Source organism: Ambystoma mexicanum, chromosome 8, assembly GCF_040938575.1.
Source record: "Ambystoma mexicanum isolate Mex_15411 chromosome 8, UKY_AmexF1_1, whole genome shotgun sequence".
Classification (NCBI taxonomy): domain Eukaryota; kingdom Metazoa; phylum Chordata; class Amphibia; order Caudata; family Ambystomatidae; genus Ambystoma; species Ambystoma mexicanum.
The window spans coordinates 330,647,715-330,673,633 of NC_090929.1; the positions used below are offsets into that span (position 1 = coordinate 330,647,715).

General features: G+C 41.8%; 1 protein-coding gene across 2 annotated transcripts in view; it reads right to left on the reverse strand.

The window, feature by feature from the left end:
• The window catches only part of RABL6 (RAB, member RAS oncogene family like 6), a 931,527-nt gene that overhangs the window by 664,079 nt on the left and 241,529 nt on the right, over positions 1–25,919 (reverse strand). For both annotated transcript variants that reach the window (XM_069609758.1, XM_069609759.1), the window contains 2 exons: positions 9,177–9,317; positions 2,474–2,579 (listed from right to left, as the gene is read on the reverse strand). In XM_069609758.1, the coding sequence (XP_069465859.1) occupies positions 2,474–2,579; positions 9,177–9,317 (247 nt within the window). The remainder of the gene's footprint in view (positions 1–2,473; positions 2,580–9,176; positions 9,318–25,919) is intronic.

Sequence of the window (25,919 nt, forward strand, 5' to 3'; positions counted from 1 at the left end):
GTCCGTTCCGACCTGCTCCTGCAAAACGCACAGTCCTTCTCCACGTGCGTTTTGTCCTCATGAAGGCAGTAGGGACATTTCGAGTGCTTGTCCTCCTTGAACACATTCTGCAGCTGGCATCCAGGACAAACCCTGAACAGCTTTCCGGGCGTCGAGCTTCCTTTCTCCTGGACCATGTTCGGGTAGGCTGGAGAAACTTCTGGAATCCTCCAAGAAGTGTAACTTGACGAAATCTTCACCCTTGAGGGGCGTAGAAAAATCTGACACGGATCCCCGTTAATCGGATGTAGAGACGGTGGAGCTTGAGGCTCTATTTGACCAGAAAATGAGAAATTCTCTTTGAAAAAGCACAAAAATACAGCAAAACCTCGAGAGCTAAACATGAGGACTCGCAACACTTGAGCGTGCAGTAAAAATCTGAAGATGGCTGCCAGAGGCGGGGTTTAGGGAGAGGGCAGTCATTGGCTGGGGGCAGTATGACCCAGAGACCAGTGATTGGTTACTACTGAGAAAGGCAGATCAGGAACAAAGACGATACTGATTTTTTCTTTACCGAGGATTCCCGGCCTGACGGGGAATATTCATGAGCATGTGAATCCATGTCAGAGCCCAAGCTGGAGAAACAAGCTTTTAATGTCCCCAGAGATCCTGCAGCTACAATCACAATCAGTTATCACAATTATGCAAATCACAGGGACCAAGACTCTACCCACAACATCCATCCCTAGCACAGCCATCAATGCATGCTAGACATAACCAAGTAACAACCAAACTAAGCTGTGGCTGGATACACCCTCATCTCCAACTCACAGCTTGAACAAAAAGGCACAGGCCATCATCACCACAAAATCCCCCAAAAGTAATCACAGGCTCTAAAATGATGAAATCCACTGTCTGCCGCTAACTGGGAACCTGCCTTTCCAACCCAAAACACAAGTACCATATGCTTGTTCTCATCAATATAAGATCATCCATCAAAAGCACAACATACATGTTGTTTCTTGGCCTCCTTAGAGAGCGGACTGCCTCATAGAGAACAATATAGATGCTGACAAATCTACAAAGAGATTGTAAAACCTGAGTAGTTGAAAAAACATGTTACAACATCCCAAAATCAGGTGGAGGATCTCTGATATCCTTCACAAAAAAACACAACACCAGCTCTCAAAAACACTATGCTTTGTCCACATTCACTGGTAGCAACTTGCACAACAGCGGTACATTAAGTGATAAAGGTGACAGAAATCTAATGGCACACACTGTTGGTATGAAGGATCATATACTCACAGTAGTCAAAACGATAAGTGATCTGTGTTACGCTTTCCTCATGGCAGGCTCAGTGGCAGACATGCTAAACAAAGCACCCATTAGATTGTTGCTGAAAGATCAAACACTGACCAATGGCCTGTCAAATGTTGGTGGATTTCTAACCTTCCACTGAAGGCAAAAATACTCAAATGCCTAGCCACTGCCCAATCCCAAATCTATAGTAGGAATAACTTTCGTTTATATCAGTATTACTTTGGGTTTAGGCCTAAAGGGGGTACCAAATCTAACCACTTGCTTATAGGGGAGGACATCTTGAGGAACCCAGAGAACAAGAAGGTTGCCTTCATTCTGCTGGATCTATCGGCTACATATGACAATAGCTGATGACAAACTGCAGCATCACTGTCAATATCATGGCCATCACAGGCACAGCTTTGGAATGGATTGCCACCTCCTTGCAGACTTGAAATTCACAAATCAGATTATCATTTCACAACAGTCGCCATACCACAAAATGTAGGTTTCCACAAAGCTTTGCATTGTCCCACGGTTGTTCAACTCTTACACAAGACCTCTTACATCACTAATCATATCCTTCAATACAACGCAACAGCTTTATGTGGAGGATATTCAAATATGAATGCACCTAGACAACAGATGGATCAACAATCGGACTGTAAACTAGCAACTAAGAGATCCACATCTGAATGATCAACAGCTCCCTCTACCTAAAAAGGGATAAAACCAAAATCCTGCTTTTTGGTGCTCCCAAATTCACAATCTGCTTTCTGTGGCCAACCTCCTTGGGTTCTTCACACGCACCATAAAATAAAAATTAGAAATCTAGTTGTATTCGACAAACATTACTTTCAGTCTGCAGTGTACAAATCAACTCCCTTCCATCTACATATCCTAAGGAAGATATCCTCCCTTCCTTCAGTTCTGCCACAAAGTTTAGGTAATGGGAGTTATGATTCTGTTTTGTTACATGCTTTAAAAACTAGCCGTACTTATTTAACAGTAGAAAAATTAAAATGAAAAACAAATAGATCTAAAAAAGTGAAGCATGGAAAAATATGGGAGAAAGTTCTTAAAATATATTCCACAGCACTAGAAGTACCATATGCAAATCTACAGACATTTCATTTGTACTGCGCCAACTGAAGTTAGGGTGAGGGTAGTGAGGATTTATAAGTGCACATACTTGCAGCTGCAGGAATGGGATGTTAAAGAATTTGTGCAGGTACTTCAACCCAAAGCTGTTCCTCATGGAAGATTCTGCATAGCGAATGTAGGAGGAGCCCGGGCGCCTGAAAGAGAAAGAATAAGAAAAGATAACAATTTCAAGTTTAGCCCGGCATAACAAGCACTTGCCTTACCTATTCTCCACATACACACAGCACACCATTTCTAACTAGCCAGTGGTCAATTATGTCAAGTCAACGGCTAGTGGCGAGTACAATTTTGTGAGTCCTGAAAGATGGCATTACAACAAAGAAGGAAATCCCCTTTCATTTTTAAATATACAACCCTCTCCAATGGCATTGCATTTAAGTACAAATCAGATGTGTAACAAGCATAGGCAAAGCCAACATTGGCTTTTGTGTAGGCATTAACAGTTATTTTTTTAACAGGACTTTAGTGCAATGAACAATTGCAAGGAGTAAAAGTATTTCTTATAAATCAAATGGCAAACTTGTTCATGCCATTTTATTACACCAGGGTCCTATTTACAGCAGCAATTAGGCCATTAACTCTCATAGAATGCAGAGAAAGAACACATGCGGGCCCTATCACAAAGTTTGCTTTAACTGCATAACAGAGCTAGCTCAAAGATGTCAGAAGGGTGTGGTTTAGACATGGAGAGGCAGGTATTGGGTGGAATGGTCATAGGGATAGGTATGGTCATGGGCGTTCAATGGGTGGGTAAATAAACAAACAAAACCCACAGGCTGTGCATCCCCTTCTTGCATCCCATCTCCTTTCCATCCATACTCCAATGCATTAGTTTCTGCTTATACTATTGCCATAGCTAAAGTGAAATTATGTCCTGGCTGCCAAGGTCTTTCATAGCATGCCATATTCGCCCAAAACAGGCCCACCACTTAAGAAGCGAGTGCACGTTTGTACGTGAGGCAAGGGAGGGGCTAGATGATTCTATAGGGTCAAACTAACCAGAGTCTCCCTGAACCACACAAGTTGACACATTATATACATTTTTGCAACAGTTAAAAACAATACCACATTTACAAACCACCCACGCATGATTGGTCAAAACCTATACAAAAGAAATCAAATCTTCAATTCCCCCATTCTCATTGGTTACAATTATCTTAACTACAATTTTCAGCTCATGTGTACAGCACACCCCCTTTTAGGATTTGTCTGTGGTAGGTTGCGACATCATTACATAGTTACACATTTAAACAAACATAATTCATTTCAAGTTTCAGCTGGCCTGGGAGCTTCTAATCCCAGACGTGATTTGCACATGGTTTGCAAAGACACTTCAAACAATATGGGAAAGAGTAAATAGGTTTCCTTTGAACTGGTGATCACTCACACCCAAACAGACTTGCTGCCATCCCTGGAACACTAATCTAAACGACTACCAATTCAACACTCGGGACACATTTTTTTATTTTTTATTTACTTGATTCAATTTACAATAGAAATTTTTACAAGATAATAAATATTTTTTCCCCTCCTTCTGAATTGTCCATTCCAGCCTATGAAATAAAATGGGAGAATGTCCTCCCCTGACAAACAATAGGCAGAGAAACGAGAGAAAGAGTGTATAACGGTGCAGAGGGGACAATGCGATAATCAAAGTTGGCCTTCCTGCCTAACACCAGACTAATTTACGGCTTAATATATTATAAGAGGATTTCCCCCTTGATTAATTCTTGAAGTTCTAATTTCAAGTTTGTGAGGAATTGTGCAACCGCTATAACATGGGAGGTGTTGTCTCCCTCTATGAATTTATTCCACCAGTCCTCTTCACCACATGTTGTCGACTCTTTAAATATATGGCCAAAATGTCTCTCTCTCCAATCCCTCAGATTTGTGCATGTCAACAACAAATGCCTCAATGATTCAATTTCATCTGGTTTTTTGCAAAAGCGACAACCATTTTCCAATGAGATCTTTCTTATCGCCCTGATTTCATTTGTGGGTAGAAGGTTTAAGCGAAAACGCATGAAGATACTTCTTAAGTGTCTGTTTGGAAATTTTTTTAAGTAATTTGGCATTTCATTTATGCCCCTTGTTGTCGGCGGTTGGTGGTTTATTATTTTACTTCTGTTTTGCAAAGACGTCTGAATCCAATCTCGTTCCAACAGTTTTTTTCTGACTTTATTTGGGTTTTCAATCAGCTCTTCTTCAGTGCTGTCAATATCCACCAGAGTATTTCGATTTTCCATTGCCCAATTTATGAGCAAATTATTTCTCTGATCCTCAAGTTCTGTATTGATGATGGTTGCTACACTTGAGCATTTGCTCATTTTGATTTTTCTGTATAGCATTAATATATTTCTTACCACCATGGATTCTATTGACTGTAACCCTAGTTCTTGTCGTATTGTTGAAATAGGAGTCGATGTTGGTAACCTTAAGGTGGTTTTCCAAAAAAGTCCTTTAATTCGCTTCCAGAATTTTCGTGGTATCGTTAGCATTGCATCAGCTCCGTAAATTAGGGATGGCACCACCTTTCCCTTGTAGAATTGTATCAATGGATTTACGGTGAATTTGCAAAATCTTACGTCGATCATTTTGGCTTGAATCGCCAACTTCTTTGTTTTTTCCAAGAGATGATCTTGCATTGCAGACTCCTGACTGTTGTTACTGAGGATTACCCCTAGATACTTAAATTCCTTCACTTGTTAAATTTTTTCTCCATCTAGGGTCCATCTGAATTTTTCAGTGCGAGAGTTATGTTTTTCCATGATCATAACTTTAGTTTTGCTTTTGTTGATTTCTAAGTTATTCTTCCTCACATAGTCTGCCAGCTGATTGAGTTGTCGCTGTAGTCCAATTGGTGTCAAATCCAACAAGAGATCATCTGCATATAACAGTCTTGCAATTTTTGATCTTCCTGTTGTAGGTGGAAAAACACGTATCGCCTCCTCTCCTTCTTTGATGTCCCAAAGATATGAATTAAATAGTGTTGAGGCGAGGGGGCACCCTTGTTTCACTCCCCTGGCCGTAGATATTTCTTCAGAAAGTAGTCCTGCTTGATTTAGACGTACTCTTATAGTAGTGCCTTGGTGAAGAGCTCTTATCGGTGCCAAAATTCCAATCAGACATTTTTTAGCTCTCAATTTGTCCCATAGTATTTCCCTGTTGACCTGGTCAAATGCCTGGACCAGGTCTACAAATGCTAGATAGATTTGTGGGCTTCCTTCTTGTATCTTACTTTTTAAGATGCTTAGTAGCAAAATGTTTACAGCTGTCCCTGCATTCTCTACAAATTTTTCCAGAAGAAGTGAACCAAAGATTTTTCCAATCACATCTAGAAGTGCTATTGGGCGATAATTCTTAGGCTCCTCTCTTGGTCCATGTTTATATACTGGCACTATGGTTGCCATTGTCCATGAGATGGGTATGGTTCTATGGAGAGTGCACTTCTTTATTACTTCATAGATGAAATTTGCCCATTTATTTTCTTTTAGATCCGCATTTCTGATACCATCAGGGCCTGGGGCCCTCGAGTTGTTTAACCGCACCAGTTTTCTCATGATGTCATCCCGATCCCACGCTGTTTCCCATGGGGAATCTAGGGAGACGGGGGTTATAGTGTCCTGCTGTCCAACTTTCTTGGACAAATTTCTAAAAAATGTCATCCAGGTCTCTTCTCCCACAAAGTTGTTTATTGTGTTCTCTCGAGCCCTAGAAGTTGTTCTTATCAGGGACAAAAAGTCTCTTGATTTCCTGCTACATATCTTCCGTAACATTGCGGCGGCATCTGCTTGTTCAATTGTTGCTCTATTGAGCCAAAGCCAGCTTTTATAAGATCTTACAGCATTTTTTACTTGGTTCAACATCTCCGGAGTGTTTTCCTTTTTTGCAAGACGTTTAAGTTTTCTTAGTTTTTTTCTTTCTTCCACAATGCTTTTGTTGAATTCATGAATATGATCTTTTATCTCACGATTAGGCGACGTTTTTTTCTTCTTTTCATAGATTTTTAATAGAGGACGATAGTCAAAGTTGTCTTTTCCTGTTCTAATTCCTGTGTCTCGGTTCAGTTTACATATGTCAGTGTAGATACTTGTCAGTTGCTCAACTGCCTTTGCTGGAAGTCTTAGTCTTGTGCCTCCACTGCAATCTTCAATTCTAGCCATCATAATTTTCCTGGGTGACCTTATGTTTGTCCACGTCGCCTTTAATAAATTATGGTCGCTGTTTAATGTTTTCACTACCTCAAAGTTGACCATTATTTTCAACAGTTCATCGGAAACAAATATGTGGTCTAAATTTGCTTTCTGATGGTTTTGCTCCCACGTCGGGATTGTTGGCCCTTCGCTGTGCATGGATGTTTCTAGACTGTGGAGGTTACATGTTTACATCTTCATCTTCATCCATAGGTGTCCCCGAGCCATATTTAAGGGTACCCTTTTCATATTTCTCTTGTTAAATTGCTTGCTAGGGCATACCGCATTCAGGTCCCCACATACTATTACGTATTTTGGTGCCCAGTCGACGTGCATTTTTTCTAGTATGGAATTTCCTGTTTTCAAAAAGACATCGTTCTCGATTGCGGTCGGATTCCAATAGGTGTTCATCACACCAATTGTTTCTTTGTTTTCGCTTTTTTGAATGTTGGTGTCCGCCGCCGTTTTTGTCCATCTAAAAATGTTTACTTGAAAATGGGCATCTGAAAGTTCTGTTTTTATGTGTTCAATACCGACACCTGATCTAATGGCAGTCATTAGACCCGACGTTAGGCGACCCTTTCCCGAGAAGTTAGCTGGTGCTAAGAAAGTTTCATATCCTTCTAGGAAGGGTTTGTTAATTAGCCAAGTTTCTTGGAGACATAAGATGTCAAAATCTCCCAGATTCACATCGCTTTTTGCTAATAAATGGGTGAAGCCTCTGGTGTTCCAACTACCCAGTGTGATGTCATTTGACTCTTCTTCTTGCCCTCCTCCTAATCTCTGATCCCAGGGCTCCTTTGTTTCTCTGGGTGGCTAGTGCTTCTGAGATCCATGTCCATCTTGAAAACCTACTATCTGCTTTGTCTTTTGGTAGTTGGTTTGCATTTGGCTCATTTTCTCTTGTTACATTTTCCTGTGGAACTGTTATTGTCAGGTTCCTCACCGGACCCTTAGGCTGTTTTCCATTATTTGACGGGTCCCGGTGGGGAGTTCTCGCTGGCTCAATCACAATCCGGGTTCCTTTCAAGTTTGACTTCTCTTCTATTTCAATGCTTGATGCATTCGAAAGTTTTTCATCGTTCCGCTTTACACTTTCATTTGATCTGTGTCGAGGACCACTAATATGAGTCCTTGTTTTCACCCTTTTTTCTTGTGATTGATCAAACATTCTCTGTTTGTCATTCTCCTGTTCCAATTGTTGATTTCTTTGGCAATATATGCTTAGATCGTACCCTAGCATCAGAAAACTTTCTGATTCTGCTATTAGCATGGCTCTGATTATTGGTGATGGAATGTGTAGCTACACACTGTCTCTTTTGCCCGACGAGCTACACATTTGAAACCCATATGTATCTGTCAACTCTGGCCTCAAGAGTCCCTTCACGCCAGGTTTATTGCAAATGGCCGTATTCCCCTGAACAATAAATATAAAGCTCCCATGCACAAAAGATTGCATCTCCTTTCTGCGATACTGCAAAGCCATATAAATCCTGGGCCTGCTGATGTGTGCCCATCTGATTATTGTTGCAACTGCCCTTCTTCGGTCCTTCAATCCTTGCCAAACCAGTTTTTCCCAGTCCCACAGAGTTCACCTCACAAGCCTTGGCTACAGAGTCTAGCCAAATTATTTAAAAGCTCAGATGGCATACAGATTTGTACATTTCCCAATGTATATATATCAGTGCATGCTTGTTTAAAACTACTGTGTCCTCTTTACAGTGGTTTCTTCATGACTAATCTCCTTTCTCACATGAGCGTTATGAAACTTCTCCTTGCCCAGTTTGTAGGCGCTTACGTTGCACACCATACCTATATTTTGTTTATATTTCATTGCCAGGTTTTGACATTCATCTTGCTACGCGCGTGCAAATCTAAATGTATCAACTTAAACACAAAACACTAAAGTAACCCATATCACATTGTCATTAACTATGCTAGATACATATAATATTGCAACATTGCGCTCAAATTTGTCACTCCCCCATTCACTGATATGGAGCGTGCAACACGACTCCCTCTTTGTCATCAGGACCTTTACGGACCACCCCAATAAATTGTACAGACACAGGAAATCCTGAGGTCAAACCGGTTTAAAATGGTCTACAAAAATCATAGACCAATGAGACATTGTGGCATTAATAAGGTAATTTATATCATTGCAGGCATGTCAATACAAAGAGAGAAGAGCCCACCAGACTGCCTACCCTTTCCACCAGGCAGTCTAACCTACAGACCCAACCACAGTTCTTTCATTTGGCATGCTGCACACAATCTATATAGAGAATCAATGTTGCCTGCCTTTCAGTCCATATCCAAACACACTCACTGCATAAGAAAAGTTATGCACCCTGACAAACACAATGCAATTTTTGGCATACTGAGGTAAATATGATACATAGATAAGAAGTGGTTTCAAGTGCAAGCATTCAAGAGAATCAACTTGGCATACTGAAAGCTAGAAACAATAACATGCATACAAGCAGCAACAATGAAAAATAATTAGTATAAAACAAATCATTGGACACCTTTACTTACCGGTTTAGGTTCTGGATACACTCTCTCACGTCATCTGGAAGGATAACACGATGCTCCCCCATATCCCGGTGGTTGCCCAACACACACACTGGAACATGAGTTGGCACCTTGGGGAGCTCACGCAATATGTAATTGAATGTCCTGGAAAAAGGAGGAAGCAAGGTTAGTAAGTCAGCCAAATACAGAGACAAATGAAAAGTTAATGTTAAAACCCAAGTCTTCATTTACCCTAAAAGTAACTATCCAGAAATAGACACTACTTAATTACACTAAGCTGAAACGATTAGCTCCATTGTACAGTCTCAAACTGGTAGCAGGTTAGAGCACATGGGGCAGTTTACTCTGATCACAAGGGTTTAAGCTGAGTTTTATATATGATACTACTTCGTCCAAAACATACTGAAAATAAAGTTAAATGACATGAGGCACAATTAAGGCATTATGCTAAGAATATATTAGGGGACATCAATCATTAGCAATACAGTCAAAAGTAAATGTTCGCGAGACCGCTAGTAATGGCAGCCTGACCATTCACCTCCCCTGTATGCCGTGGCAGAAGGGTGAACTGCAGCCGTTGAAGTTAGCAGACTAGCTGCAAAATGCCACTAGGTCGTGGCTGAAGCTCCTGGGCACACGTGGAGCAAATATGAGCAATGCTGCTGATGGGGGACATGCTGCATCTCGCCAAGGAGTAGACAGCCCAGAGGAGACGGCTCCTGGAGCATTCAGCAGTTGTGGGGGCCTGACCGCGGTGCGCTGGCTGGTGCCACAAGTGCATATTTATGCGGTAAGGCGGAGCACCACGTGAGAGGAAAAGCCGCCAAAGCCCCCGGGAAGGAGGCAGGCGAGAGACTCCTGCAAGAGGTCCAAAACTATGCAGAGGCGTCCAGGGCAGCCGAGGGATAACCGCGCCTGCTAAAACGTAGCAGATTGAACCACCAAGGTGGCAGTCATCGCGCCACGCAAGAAGCCTAGAGTTGCAGCCCATTAAGGAGAAGTGGGTAGGGCACGACTACACTGGAGGTATCAGGAAGGGAGACAGAGCCGGTAGGCGGGAGCAGCGTCAGAGTAAGTAAACCTGGCGACACGAAGCAAGCCAGGAAGCCCCAAGATGCAGAAATCAAAGTGCAGCCACCAACCATAGCAATGCCTAACCACACAGGCAGGCTATCACAGTGCAGGTGCATGCAATGGAGGCACAATGATCAAAGCCACCAACTTCCATGGTACCCATAAAAGGAATTAGGCACGCTCTGTATCCATGTCTGACAGAGGGAGCGCCAGCTTCAACAGAGCCTTGTCCACGCTGCAGGGGCTACACCAACACCACATGGGGTGCGATCAAGCAACAGGTTGCTGAGGGGAGCACAGTCAATGGCCTTGTGCGCCGGATTGAGCAGACTCAGCAGCCCAGAGTAAGGGGGACACCTGCACAAGCGACAGCAAAAGACAAACTCATACCCTTAGAGCTATGCAGAGATTGTGGGAAGGGAAACAACGGACTGCAGCACCATAGAAGTCTCTCGAGGGCAATAAGACTTCCTGTTGAAAGTCTGGAAGGTTAAGGCCAAGTGTGCAGCGCCTGCACATCACAGTCGCTGCAGGACAGTACCAAAGGGCATACAGCCCCAGAAGAAATAGAGGATCGCTACACCACACGCCTCAGAGCGGAGCATGCCACTGTATGGGAGGAAGCCCACGAAAGAGCCCTAAAACAGCAAATCGGCAACCCCCCACTGCGCGACTTGCCCCGTGCAGCAGTAGCCACGCTGAACCCCAGCACAAAAGCAGCCCTGCAGTCATTCAGTCGGGGTGTCCCCACAATGGCCTCAGGCATGCACGCCAGGCGTTCCCTGAGAAGATCACAAGATATACACCTCCTGCTAGACAAAATCCAGTCGATGAAGAGCAGCATTTCAGACACAAATGGACAAAAAGGAAACGTCTCCCTTTCGATCCTTGAAAGAAAAATGCAATTCTCCGCGATTACCACTAGATGTCGGACTATATGCACAGATTCTAAGCAGATTAACAAGCATCAGAAGTAATGATACCCTTTACAAAGATTCCCCTCTTCAGGGAACAGCTCTTCAAGGAAATTGGGGTATATTTCAAGAACGACACAGGTGAGAAAGGAAAGGCCCTGACTCAGCTTCGCTACCTGAAGCAACAGTACTTTGAGAAAGGGGACAAGGCACACACTACGCTGCACAAAGAGCAGACGGAGCAGTGAACAAAGTAATGAGCATGACAGGGGAAGCCCTAACCAGCCTGTTAGAAATAACCCAGCGATTTGCCCAGTTCTATGCAGCGGTGCACACGACGTAAAGCACAGAGGATGCTGGTGGTAGCAAGCAATACCTCACTGGGTTGGTGCTAAAGACACTCATGGCAGAAGAGAGCAAACCACTCAACATCTCCATCAATAGAATTGAGGTCCCAAAAGCAATTTCAAAGCTCAAAGCGGGCGAAGCACCAGGGCAGGATGGCTATACCCCGGCCTTCTACAAGGCATATGAGCCGACCCTTACCCCCTATCTCACAAAGCTTTTTAACAACATAATGCAGACAGGCCAGGAACCGACGTCCTTCACACAAGCCAGGATTATAGATTTGCCTAAAGAGGGAAGAGACAAGACAGATTGCAGCTCATACCACCCGATATCGCTCATAAGCGTAGATGCAAAAATATATGCAAGTGTTCTAGCAGCTCAGTTGAGTAATAGCCTTCCCAAATTGGTGACCAAGTGGGGTATGTAGAAGGGCAGCAGGGCTCAGACAACATCCATAAAACCGTGGATTTCATTGCTGTCCTGAATGAAGATGACATAGACCCGAGTCTGATATCAATCTATGCCGAAAAGGCTTTTGACAGGGTGAAGTGGCCCTTTCGACATGCAGTCCTTAGCAAATTAGGCTTGGGCAAACATTGGTCAACAGGGGCCCTAGCGCTGTATAAAAACAAAACAGCCCAAGTCGTAGTCAATGGAATAGCCTCAGACAGCTTTCAATTAAGCAGGGGTTTGGGGGGGGGGGGCGTCAGGGATGTTCACCATCACCATTGCTTATTTGCTGGCCGTAGAACCAATGGCACAAGCAATCCACCAGAGTGCCAAGATACATGGGTTAGTGCGACGTGGGAAGGATTAGAAGCTTGCGTTGTTTGTGGACGACATCTTGGCTTACGTCACACATCCAGAATCCTCTGTCCCAACCCTTCTGGAAGCCATAGCAGAGTATAGCACACATTCAGGGTTCTGCATCAACCTACACAAAACCGCAGCCATGCCATTAACAATAGACAGCACCCGTGCCTCGCAAATCATAGCAGAGCACAGCATCAAAATACGAGAATAAGGCATTAAATACCTAGGGGTGACACTCACAAGACAGTTTGGTGAGCTCTACAGGGCAAATCACCCACCCGCTATGGGCAATCATTGTTCAAGACAAAGAAATGGGCGAAGTTCGCCCTATTTTGGGCAGCCAGGTTTAGGACAATAAAGATTAATGTCTTACTGAGGTTGATGTTTCCATTTCAATCCTTGCCGGTAGCGATTCGGTCCGCCATTCACCTAGAGATGCGGAAAGAACTCCTCACGTTTCTACGGGCAGACCAGAGGCCTAGAATTGCATACAAAACCCTAATTCTTCCGAATGACGGGGCCAGGCTAGGTTACCCAGACCTACATGAATACTACAGAGTAGCCCAGCTACTAATACTCGTAGACCACGTGTGGGAAAATAGTGAAAACAATGGGTGACGCTACAAAACAGGCTCTTTACACCGGTCACAATTGGAGAATAGCTGTGGGCCCCACAACACAAACTCTTCTGTAGAATAGGAGTTACATAATGGCCCTGCCCGTTTATCTGTATGTGTGCCCCACCAATAAGAGACCTTTTAGCTTACCCCAACCGTTTCCAGATACCGTATGAGGCTGGTCTGATCAGAGCCGAGCATATGTGGAGCAAAGGAACACTGCTGACAAGGGGAGAGTTGGAACAAGCACGAGAGAAATCCCACAACTGCAGGTCAACTTCGAGGCATGCTGGCAGAGCCACGCTGGAGGGAGCAACTACAGCGACTCAAGCAGGTTCTCGACACACACCAGGGCACAAAGGGGCTTGTCTCACAGCTATATGCAGCGCTACTGAACAGGGGGGCACTTATCCACGCCATGCACCCAAGCGCAGTGGGAAGCTGATTGCAGGAAAAATGCAGAAGCATGGACTATCATCTATAGGGCAGTGTGGTCCTCCACGATAGCGATGCAGTAAAAAATGCATAACAGCAGATTGCTTTTTCGCTGGCACCTGGGGGCAGAAGACTACACATTGCTTCCCCATATGCCTCGGAACTTGGTGCAGCATGGGTGTGTTTAACAAGGCAATGGAAAAGGCACACCCTCACCACTAAATTGGAATGGTTAGACAAAGCCTACAAAATGGAAAGCCTCACTGCAGCCCTCATAGAAACGCATGCACACACATACATAGGCTCCCGTTCTTAGAGTATTATAGGGCGGAAAAGGCAGGAAAAGGTGGGATGCGAGACTGAAGTGCCTGACAGAACAGCAGAGCAGGCTGGCCCCAGAACATTTATGTGTAGCAAACAAAGTTGTCAGTGGACACCCCAGTGCGACCCGGACATAAGTGATAGAAGTTTAAAGGGTGTCGACAGCTATCCGATTTGGGAAGAACTCAAGAAATGTTTCAATATTTTATCGCATGGCTGACGTTGGGAAGAGGGGGGTTTAACAAGAGTCTAGGAAGCGTTAGAACATCCACAGCACTGTTGGAGTACACGCATATGTTGACTGTATTCGGCCCTTCGGCCTAGCCATCATCCTTGGAACCAAATGCGGCTGTATTGGGGAAATTTTGCAATTTGGTGTCAATGTTTATTGTAAGGTGAAAAAGCGACTAGCTCTTAACAGAACTGGTGTGAAAAATGTCAATAAAATATAATTGGGAAAAAAGTACATTTCCGGTTACTGTGTTTTATTTGCGTCAATTTTCACTGTGGCTGTTTTCATCGTGGGGTTTTTGGAGATTCTTAAAATATATATACCCAGGACATGAAAGATGACATGATAAAGCTTGTTGCCCTCAGGATCTAACTGACATCTACTTACTGCACTCCTCGACTTCCATTCAAGTTTGTTTAACCTTCACGGGACTGCTGTCAGATGTCATAAAAACTGCAAGAGGACTGAAACAGGGCTGTATTTTGGCCGCGGCCCTATTTAACTTTTTTATCCATGATGCTAGAGACATTTTCACTCACATTTGTTCAGATTCACCCAAGATAAATGCCATCCCAATCCAAGCATTATGGTATGCTGGTGATCTTGTCCTCATTTCCAAGACTCCTATAGGACTACAAAAACTCTTATCAGTGGTAACTGCATATTTTGAGGAAAACGAATTAATGATGAACGTCAAAAAATCACAAATTGTAGTATACTCTAAAAATCTGACACGCAGAAATCGATTTGTATGGAGAGTTAAGGACATTATTCTAGATATTGTATCTCATAGATATCTGGGTCCTCCGCTTGAAAACAATAATTCTGCATTAGTGCATACACAGATGCTACAAGAGAAATTAAAATCAGCTGTATCTCAATCCAAAATAACATTATACAAGTATAGTAAATTCACCATCAATCCAGCACTTCTCTTCTGGCAACAAAAAGTTTCCCCTGTTCTGTTGTATGGGCTAGAATCAAGACCAATAATGTCAAATAATGTCCTGAACAAACTAGAAGCCAAGTTTTGAAGATAGATTCTTAGGGTACCTCAGTCAACTCCTGGTGCATGGTTGCGATATGAGTTGGGTCTGATATCTTTGGGTGTGAAATATCAATGGCAACTATGTGCCTTATTTCGTAAATGCCTTGTCAACACTAATGCATTGTCAACTCTTGCAATATTAGCATCCTATCTATTCACGTCAAACCATGCTTTTATCCAGAAATGGACTAAATATGTGTATCAAGTATTAGCAATGGCAGACGTGGACCTGGAAACGCTCATAATGAATCCAGTTAGAGCTAAACAGAAAATCTTTCTTTATGATTGGATTCTCACATGTTCATTATGCCTACAGTATAAACATGTTAAAGGTTATGCTGACAAGAGAATGGGAGTTGTTGCCTCGTATTTGATTAAATCTCCCTCTCTGCATATTTGCATGGCTATAGTAAGAACTCGATTCAATCTGTGGCCTACCCGCGTTGTTTTGGCTCAACAAAAACAAATTCCTGTGTCAGAGAACTTTTGTAGATTTTGCAATGATTCAGTACAAAAATAAACACTAGAACACCTAATAATTGAGTGTTCAGGGCTGATTTCTCTGAGAAACAAAATGTTTGTGAAGCATATGTCCCTTGTTGCAAATGTGCAGCCTGAATTTAGATGGGTCTTTCTTCTTAATACCAACAACATGAGTTTGATTATAGCCTTGGCGAATTTTTTCAACACACTGTTTCAGGAAAATGAAATTGGGTAATATGTACTTAGCAAGGTTTTTTCTTTCTCATCTTAGTTTTCAAGTTACTTAATTATGTTTTGTAACTATGTTAATCATGTAAATAGTCAAGGCAACTTTGTTGATCTGTAAATGACCCAATTTTTCTTTTCTTTTCTTTCCTTTCCTTTCCTTTCCTTCTGTAAATTAGTATGAATGTAGTAGATCTATGTCATGATGTGTATATGTTTTTGTCGTATTAAATACTAAAGATTTTGTAAATTTTCTTAAAAATTGAAAAAAGTAGATCTATTTCTGCTAAATTTCAATAGAAAAATAAATTAAAAAAAGACATGACAAATATCATTGATGACATCACTGATTACATCACATATATAGTCCACTTGTTTTTGTTCAGTGACAAACCTAGGCCTGGTGGTATTCTTTACTGACAGTAAAAATGTTAACATTGAAAAGATGCATTATATCTAGACGTTAGCCATGTCCTATGTTGTAAGGTACTTTCCTTAGGGTTTGGCCTTACAATATGTCAAAAATAATGTCATTAAAAATGTTCCCTATCACTGTCCTTCTTGCACCTGTCCCCTCCACTGTCCCCAGTAATCATCCCCATCAAATTCCCAAATTTAAATCAAAGACGCTTTGATGAAACCTCACTGCCTTCATTACCTGATCATCATTGTACAAAAATTCCGAATTCTCACATTTAGGTTTCCCATTCTGATACCCCATACCTTTCATAAAGAAATGTATTTTGTATACTATAAATGTGTTGTATATTGTTGTGTGGTATTTTTATTTTTTTTTAAAGCCCATTTATGAGTGCAGAGGTGGCCCCGGACAGGTGTGAGATCCGGATATTTGCCGGTTTCGCATTACGCTCTTTTAATTAGTCCGCGGACAACGTGCCTGTTCTACGGACACCCAGGCGCATGCGCATTGTGTCTCCTGCCTGTGGACAGCCGTCATGGCCTCGGATGTCATCTTGTGACTGCACCTGTGCAGCGTGACGGCATCTCCGCAAAAGGTGTACGCGCTTGGAGATCAGTTTTAAAGTGCATTTTCTGCAAGTCTACGGTTTTTCAAGCTGAAACTTTACCCTTCCACAGCTCCTAGACACATTCTTGGTTGATCTGCCATCTTTTTACAACTTTTCAAGGCTTATTTGCACTCGGTAGTCCGAAGACAGCACAACTGTCTCAGAAGGGACCCACCCATTACTTTGCCTCATTCTCAACCTGGCTATTCATGAGAGAGCACCTGCTTTGCTGCTTTGCAGATCTGTTTGCAGAACTTCTTAGAGACCATCATGGCATATGTTATGGCCATTGCCTCAACAACCTGGAGGGCCTGGACGGTGAAAAAGGCGCTGTCATACGGATGATGAGGATCAAGAGGAAGATGAGGTGGAGGAAGTCCCTATCTCCAGCACCCGGATTGAGTCCTGTTGTGGTACTTTTTCACCACCGTTGGAAATGTACCAAAGACTCAGGCAGCCAAGGTCCGATGCACTAAGTGTAATTAGTTGCGAAAAATTTGGGCTGCATTCCTACGGGACCACCTCCATGCGGTGCCACACCAAGTCCAACCACCCGGGTACTCTGAGGAAGGCTTTACCTTTCTCAGGGAAAAGTAGGTTGATGCCCTCTAACCCCTCTTCAACTGCTCCGGTTACCACAAAGGATACACCTTTGGGGCAGGGGAATTCAGCTGCATACTCACAGGCCATACATAATGCTGTAGACCCTTACCTTTCGAGAGTCTACTGTGAAGCACCGATCTGTGGTGGGGGCAATTTCGGAGTGCTTGAGGCCACGGTCAAGCAGCACGAGAAACACTGCCACCTACCTTGATTAAGGCCTGCCCAACATCTTCCTCTGCCCACCTGCCCCTTCTGTGGTTAGTGCCCCTTCCCTCCCCCATCTTACTTTGCCTCTCCTGGGAAAAAAAGAAAAAGCCAACAAAGAAAAAAAAAGGACAAAAAAGAAAAAATGCAAAAAAAGAAAAAACTTACTTTAGGAGCCACCTTTCCCAGTTAAAAAATAGAAGTGAAAAAAAAGTCACAGGCCCCTTTGCAAAGCAAGAACAGAGGGTAGAACAGATAAATGTACAATTAATTAGGTTCTAATCAACTCAGGTAGGTGTAGGGAGGAGAGAAGGCTAGGCCAGGTATTTAATTATATAATCATATGTTATTATTATCAAAATTCACAATAGAATAAAAATCATTCACACAATGACATCCTAAAATGTGTATAAACATAGAAAATTCTAAATGCAAACCTGTGGTACACTGCTAAACTTAATTCATACCCTCTTTGTACCTGAAGCAGTGCACAATAATCAGTATAAAGATGCTAACATAACGTGCTTAGTGCCAACTACAAGTATCTTGAGCACAATTGCAAGATATCTTAAACGTAGTTTTGACGAAAATATGAATCTAGTTCAATCTAGAGAACTGATCATCATCTTGCTCAGGGCACAAAAAGGTGACATTCAATGTTAGACAAACCACATGAGAAAAAAGTGCATACAAATGCAAGTATTTCAAAAAAGGTAGCAGGCGCTCCTCCCCAGAAAGAACATGGAATGATAACCTGTTCTGAGATGAGAGTTTGCAGCACACGCTTTTTGCTCACTGTATCTTTCACAGATGGGAAATATCCATTTGCAAATCAGTCTTTGTCCCACCCACATGGCCAGTCCAGCACCGAAATACTATGGCAATTCCTCTCTGAACAAGAGTACCAACAGCAACCCCATACACGTGTTTCAGCCTTGTTGGGCATCATCAGTGAGGTGAAGCTGCACCTCTCTGAGCACAGTGAGTCCACGTATGGTCCAACCCCAAGTTCCTTGCAAATATTTCAAAAAAGGTAGCAGGCCCAACAAGGCTGAAACACGTGTATGGGGTTGCTGTTGGTACTCTTGTTCAGAGAGGAATTGCTATAGCATTTTAGTGCTGGACTGCCCATGTGGGCGGGACACAGACTGATATACAGATGGTGATTTCCCATCTGTGAAAGGTACAGTGAACAAAAAGCAGATGGCTGCGAACTCTCAATGTGGTTAACAACCACTGAACAGGTTATCATGCCTTGTTCTTCCGAGAGAGGGGCGCCTGCTACCTTTGTTGAATTCTATGAAGGAACTTGGTGTTGGTCACCCTAGGTTACCTGGGGGCAACCAGACGTGGACTCCCTGCTCACTGTGCTTAGAGAGGCTCAGCTTCACCTCACTGAGGATGCCCAACAAGGCTGAAACACGTGTATGGGGTTGCTGTTGGTACTCTTGTTCAGGGAGGAATTGCCATAGCATTTCGGTGCTGGACTGCCCATGTGGGCGGGACAAAGACTGATTTGCAAATGGATATTTCCCATCTGTGAAAGGTACAGTGAGCAAAAAGCAGATGGCTGCGAACTCTCAATGTGGTTAACATCCACTGAACAGATTATCATGTCTTGTTCTTCCGAGAGAGGGGTGCCTGCTACCTTTATTGAATACAAATGCAAGTAGACATACAGGTCCTGTGTTATCACATTAAATGTATTAATTGCTGACTTGATTGGAGACCTGAACATCTGTAAGGATACCCAAAAAGAAAAAGAAATAAACTAATAAAAAAAGAGAACATGACAGAGCCTAAGGGCCACCAACATCAAATAGTGTTCAATTGTAAGGACTACCAATATCAAGTAGACAATGTTCACCTTGATGGGTCATTGAGGGCGCAAAGATCAATTGCTTCATTCTCGCAGCCCAGTGGCTGATAAAGATTATTCATCTGCGGAGACAAAGTATGGGAACTGGGATCAGAAAATATCCCTAGATCTCACCAAATACATAAAAAAAAGTCACAGGCCCCTTTGCAGCCTGCATAGCCCGTGGACAAAAATTCGAACACATCCAAATTTGTCTCTGAGCAATCTAAGAAAAAATTATTTGGGAATTTGGAAACATTTCCTTCCATCAACTTTCCAAATGTCTCCTTCATTGCAAACTGCAATGAAATTCAATGAACGTACCCCAAACGGTTCCCTCCACAATGAACAATGATGTCCAGATGTTTTAAGTGAACCATAGTCTCACAAAACGGAAGCAGGTCCGCCCACTTCATCCCTCGCACTCCATACCACTATATTTCAAATTCATGGAATCCAAGATTTTCACCCAATCCACAGTGCTCAATATAGACCTTCGGCCAATGGATCCAAGAGTCCCGCAGAATCCATACACACTACCTCCTCAAAGATATGGCCATAGCCATTTTCAGTGCTCTCAAAACTGTAGCAAACAAAACTCCTGCAACCTTCTCTTTCTGTGCACCACAACAAGTAATCCGGATTGGTTCATCTCCACAGTCCCCTTTCCATGCCAGGCATCCCTAAAAGAACTGGATGTGCACGTGCCGTCCGCAGAGTACCACAGCCACTTAAAGAGGTGGGGTGAGGGGGAACTTAAACTCAATTTCAGTTATTTCTTCTTTAGTGGTGGCTCTGAAAGGAACCTTTGTTTTTTGGGGGGGGTTTGTTCAACTTTTTTTTCCTTTTATTTGCTTTTGTGTACAGTAGTAATAAACACTCTACATTGTCCCTTACAATTTTCTTATAGGAACCATTCCAATGCATTCCTAACATTGTAAGAAAAATAGCATTTCAAACATCTGTAAAAATGAACTCCATCTTCAAGAAAAAAATTCACACCATCAGACCTTATTGTCATTCTCAAAAGATGACATTTCTGCAGCATATAAAAAAGCAGATGCAGCTTAATTGACAATCTGACACGATTCTTCCAATTCTGGACTGAAAATGTTTGGACATCTCCATGTTTGTCTCTGATTCATTTCAGAAAAAATCATCTTTGCAGCAGGAAACAGTTCCATTAGGCTTTTCGAGAAATCCTTCAGGGCAACCTGCAAATACATTGGAGTCACATACCCTAAACAGTCCCCTCCACAATGCACAATTACAGTGTAAGGACATTTAAAGTGAGCCATACTCTGACAATGATAAAAAAATCTTCCCCAGTTTAAGCCACAAACTGCATGCCACAAAACATCCACTTCTGTCAATCTAATACTTTCAAAGATGCCAAGATTTTCAGCATACACCTTCAATGACTGAATTGAAGAATCTCCCAAAAGCCACACACACCTGCTACCCCATCTTCCTGTAAACCACAACCAGAACACCCCATTGGCCAATCCCCACAGTCCCCTTTCCATGCCAGGCATCCTCAAAATACCCAGATGTGGCCCGTGCCATAGACTGACTACCGTAACACAGGGCACCCTTCTACACTTTCCACCTTCATGTTCTCAAAACTCCCTCATTGGCTGCTTTCAAAGAGTCACACAACCATCCAACAATCACATCTAAAAACTCTACAACTAACCCGGTCATCTCAGTTCAACACTTCAGATGCACACTTGAACTCGGAGAGTACATATATCCTGTTAATCAAAGACATCTGCATCAAAAACTACTCTAAAACTGTACAAGATTTCCATTTCCAGATTCAACCAAATCCACATCTAACAAGACATAGTACAGGTATGCTTATATTTTAAAAAAATAATGTCTTCAACTCTTTCATTATATATGGTACCTGGTACTTACCCTGTATTAAGCTTCTCAATAAGCATATAATTACAATGCTCTCCGTTTAAAAAGGTTTCCTTTTAAGAGCGATTTCATGAAAGTTAAAAAATGCATATGTGCATTTACAGCAACAATGTGTCACTTTTTCATAAAAGAAAGGAAAAGCGGATAGAATAGATTTGCAGACCATTTTTAAGTGACACTTAGTGTGCACCACTTCAATATGTTGGCAGCATATGCATAAATCCCAACATCGCCCATTGCAATCTGTAGGTGCTTATCAATTCTTCATTTCCATTCTGCGACTTCCAATTCCACTTCTCCAATTATAATAAAACAACTCAAACTACAAGTCCCAGAATGCTAATATAAAATGCTGTGTGTTTCAAAAAGTTTGTATTGAAAAGCTTTTTGATAAAAGTAAAAAAATGCATATGTGCATTTATAGTAGCGCTGTGTCACTTTTTCCTAAAAGAAAGGAAAAACAAATAGAATAGATTTGTAGACCATTTTTAAGCGGCGGTTAGTGTGTGCCAGTTTAATATGTTGGCAGTACATGCATACATCCCGACATCACCCATTCCAATCTGAAGGTGCTCATCCAGTCCTGATGTTTTCTCTACAATCTGGGACTTGTACTCCACTTTTATAATATGAAAAGTGGAACTACAAAATCCCAGCACGCAAACAAAAAATCTAGGACTACATAAACAACTACAGATTAGAATGCATCATTTGCATGTATGCATATTCTCCTAACATATTAAACTTCCACACACCAAGTGCCATTTAAAAGTGTACTACAAATCTTTTCAATCAACATTTGTCCTCTTTTACAAACAATTACACATAGAGCTTCTATACATGCACATATGCATTTCTTAACTTTCATGAAAATGCTCCTAAAAGCAAACATTTTTAAACATCCAGCAATTTCATTAACTCTTTCTCCCAACAACTCCTCCAACCTTCATAAATAACAACCTTGCTTACTAAAAGTACTTCACCATTACCACATATCCCCACTAACTTTCTTTTACAATTACAGGAAAGAAGCACATTGACAAAAACAAGTACTGAAAAAAGAAAACCCTTCACATCCTACAAAGTAAGTACATTAATGTACCATGTATATGTATATAATTGCAACAGTACAGTTGCACTATACATTAACCTAGACTCTTTTCGAACCAACATTTTTCACTCATTATATTGCACCATTCACACTCTTTCTATTCCCATCTAAACACCACCATTGCAACAACCACTGCTTTCCTGAAAACATCAGAATGTCCCTACTGATTATATCGCACCACCACTCCCCCTTACTCAGTAACCCAACGCCATCACGCCTCTACAGATACCTCCTCTCCCAACCTTCCTAACCAAGGCTAGTATGCCACCTCACAATCAAACAGCACTCTATTAACCTCTCCAATCACACCCATTGACAATACACACATACATTCCACAACTTTCAAACCCAAACTTCTCTTTTCCCAACAAACACAACAAAATGCTTACTTAAAAGCAACTCTGTAGAAAATAAAGGAAAAATAAAGCAGAGAAGAATAAAAGCAAACCATATAGTCGTCCACCTCTAAAACAATTTATAGAAAACATTAAAACAAAAGAGCTAGTAACTTTACTCAACAAAGGTAAACCAACAACAACTAGAAAACTTCAGGCTCCTCTTGCAAAAACTAAAATTAAAACAATATGTGCAAAGAAAAGCAGAACTACTAATGAACCTAACACTGTATCTACCAGCGTTAACCTAGTCACGGTAAAGCAATCAAAAAAATGTATGTTATAAAAAAAAAAAGAAATTGCACCGTAGAGTTCTTCACAATCTTCTAAAAACAGCAAAAAAGTCACAATCTACCCTTAAAAACTACTGCAGGAAACAAATCCTCAAAGCTCTGACAAGGCTGCTCTACTAAAGAGAACATGGTTTATATTGATTTTAATCAGAATGAAACCACTAACTAAATTAATCAATACATTACAGAAAGAACTTCTAACATGCACAATGTCAATATAGATACCTTTTCAAACTTCTGTGAAGGCGAGTGGATTCATACAAGCAGCACATAATCATTTCAATGAAGAGGCTTATAAACAAGGACAAAAAAAGATATTGCCACAGACAGTAATGGTCGAGGGTATGAAATGGTATCAGACACCATAATGGCAAAAGAAACCCTTATAGAAAAAACTTCCCCAACAAACCTTCACCCAAAATAACCACACAGTTTACAAATGGACATGCAGCTCAATTTGCAACATATGCCAACAATCTTTTAAATCTTTACGACAAATATTCAATCACTTTGTAAAACTAATAGACAAAAGTAAAATGAAAACCTTAAACCATGGACTCTTGGTCCAACTTGCAGCTACATTGGACTCAAGGACATTCATTAGCCTGAATTTTAGGAACTGGTTGCAAAAGCACCTTCCACCACATCAAAATGTTAGCAACACACCATTACGCTATACGGAAACCAGTGCATACACAAACTACATATACGCATTATACTATGCAAAACGTCCTACTCTAAAACTACAAAATTTAAATAAATTCTCCTATATGGAATAGCCCAAAAATAGCTTCAAGAAATAGAGCACATCCAAAAGTAAATACTTTGGAACTGAAGTTGACTTCTCCTAAGAAACGCATACAAAAAAGAAATGGCTACATTTCAATACACATCTGCTGAAATACCAGACCAAGTATGTGTCCGTTGTCGCAGTGTTTTTTATAAAAACGCACACACAAATAGTAGATATAGCCTACAAAATAGAGGACAATGAGTAATCCCAATAGTTCCAATTAGCTTTATATCCAACAGCAGAAACTAGATACAAATAACTGACCCCTCAATATTTTGCATGCACTGCAACACAAAGCTTGACAATAACCAAATACCATCACATGCTATCACTAATAACTTAGAAATATTCTCACTTCCAAAAGCTCTCCAACAACTTAATTTGTATGAGAGCATTATAAGCCAAACAATACAATCATTTCAAGCTATAATACGCCCTCAACCGAAATCAGCCAAACTACCTCTATCCGTGTAGTATATTTGCCATTAGATCTCAAAGAAAATGTAGAAACTACAACGACCAATAGATCACACTTTGATTGGACTAGTTAATGGTGTACCAACAAAAGACAAAATAATTTGGCAACAACTAGTCGACTTAAACAAAGTTAGACAAGCCCTACAATATCTAAAAGAAAACAACGAATACTACAAAGATATAAACAGAGGAAAACTTGAGAGCAACCACCCAAATAATTCAAGATTCACCAGCAACTGGCCAATTCAAATGTAAAGATTCTGTTACTGCAGTCAACATTTTAGACCAGTATACAATTCACCCACTGCACTCCAATTAGAAACATATCAAATGTGTCAAGCCAAAGGATCCCCAATGAGCATAAGGGGAAAAGTGTAGAAGCAGGTTCTTTTCCTCTACTCTTTCCTACAGAAAAAAAGAAGGAACATATGATGAAAGGTCCACACAAATTAGTGCACCAGAATATCGCTCTATAGGAAAGTATTCTGAAGACCCCAGATTTCTCCTCTGGCAAGTCACCTTTGCCACCATGCGGGTCGTCTCCCCTTCCGTGATCTTTCCTCAAATAACCACCCCCAGGGTTTGGATCAAAGGGCGTCAGCCTCCCCTAGTCACTTGAGGATTGATGATATTGCCAGATTCATCACACTACCATCGTCCTTGCAGCTTGCAGATGGAGGAGGGATCTGCTGGACATATCTCCAGAATGCACAGGCCTATCCAGCAGGCCTCAGAAGTCTTGGAGGCCTGCCTTCTGGGGAGGGTGAAGGGCCACCATACATCATTAAAAGATGTCTGGAAAGCTTGAAGTCCTTAGGTCCTATCAAAGTAAAATATCAGGTTTCTTCTTACATCTAGGTGATGAAAACTTCATTCGCTGACAAGGTTGCATGTGTAAAATGAACAGCAAGAAAATGTCTTAATAGGAGTGAAATTGAGACAATTGAGACAACTTGAGTAAAAAAGATGGATGGGTCCTGAGAACCAACTTACACTGATGGAAAACTGTACGTCCTGCCTGCTGGCAGGCTTTAAGCTCACACAGATGTCTGTCCTAACTGGTGGAAATCAGAAACCCTGCCTTCCAGGTGAGAAGCTTCACATAACATGGACCATAGTTCAATGCATTTGGGCATGAGAACTGCAAGTACCACGTTCAAAGCCCACAAAGGGAGAGGCTTCCTTACTGGGCCTTCAAGAGGGTGCTCATCAGTCAGATCCTGCAAGGAGAAAATCCCTGACACTAAGTTCCTATAAGAATCAATGCCAGCAAAGTAGGACTTGCAAGTCAACCTTAATGCCCTAAGCCACCAAATGGAGCATTGAAGACAGAACATTGTACAGTATGCCAGAAAACATGTTCCATTACTTCTCCAGGAACCAGTGACAACATTATAGCTGCTCGCATTAGAATTGCAGCACAGTAGACTGCTTGCTACCTTCTTTCAAGATCCTTAGATTGTCCTCAGACATGTCAAAACAATAGTTCTTCAATCACCAAGCTGCCACAGTTTTTGCTTGAAGACAGGCGTGTAGAACATGCCCATG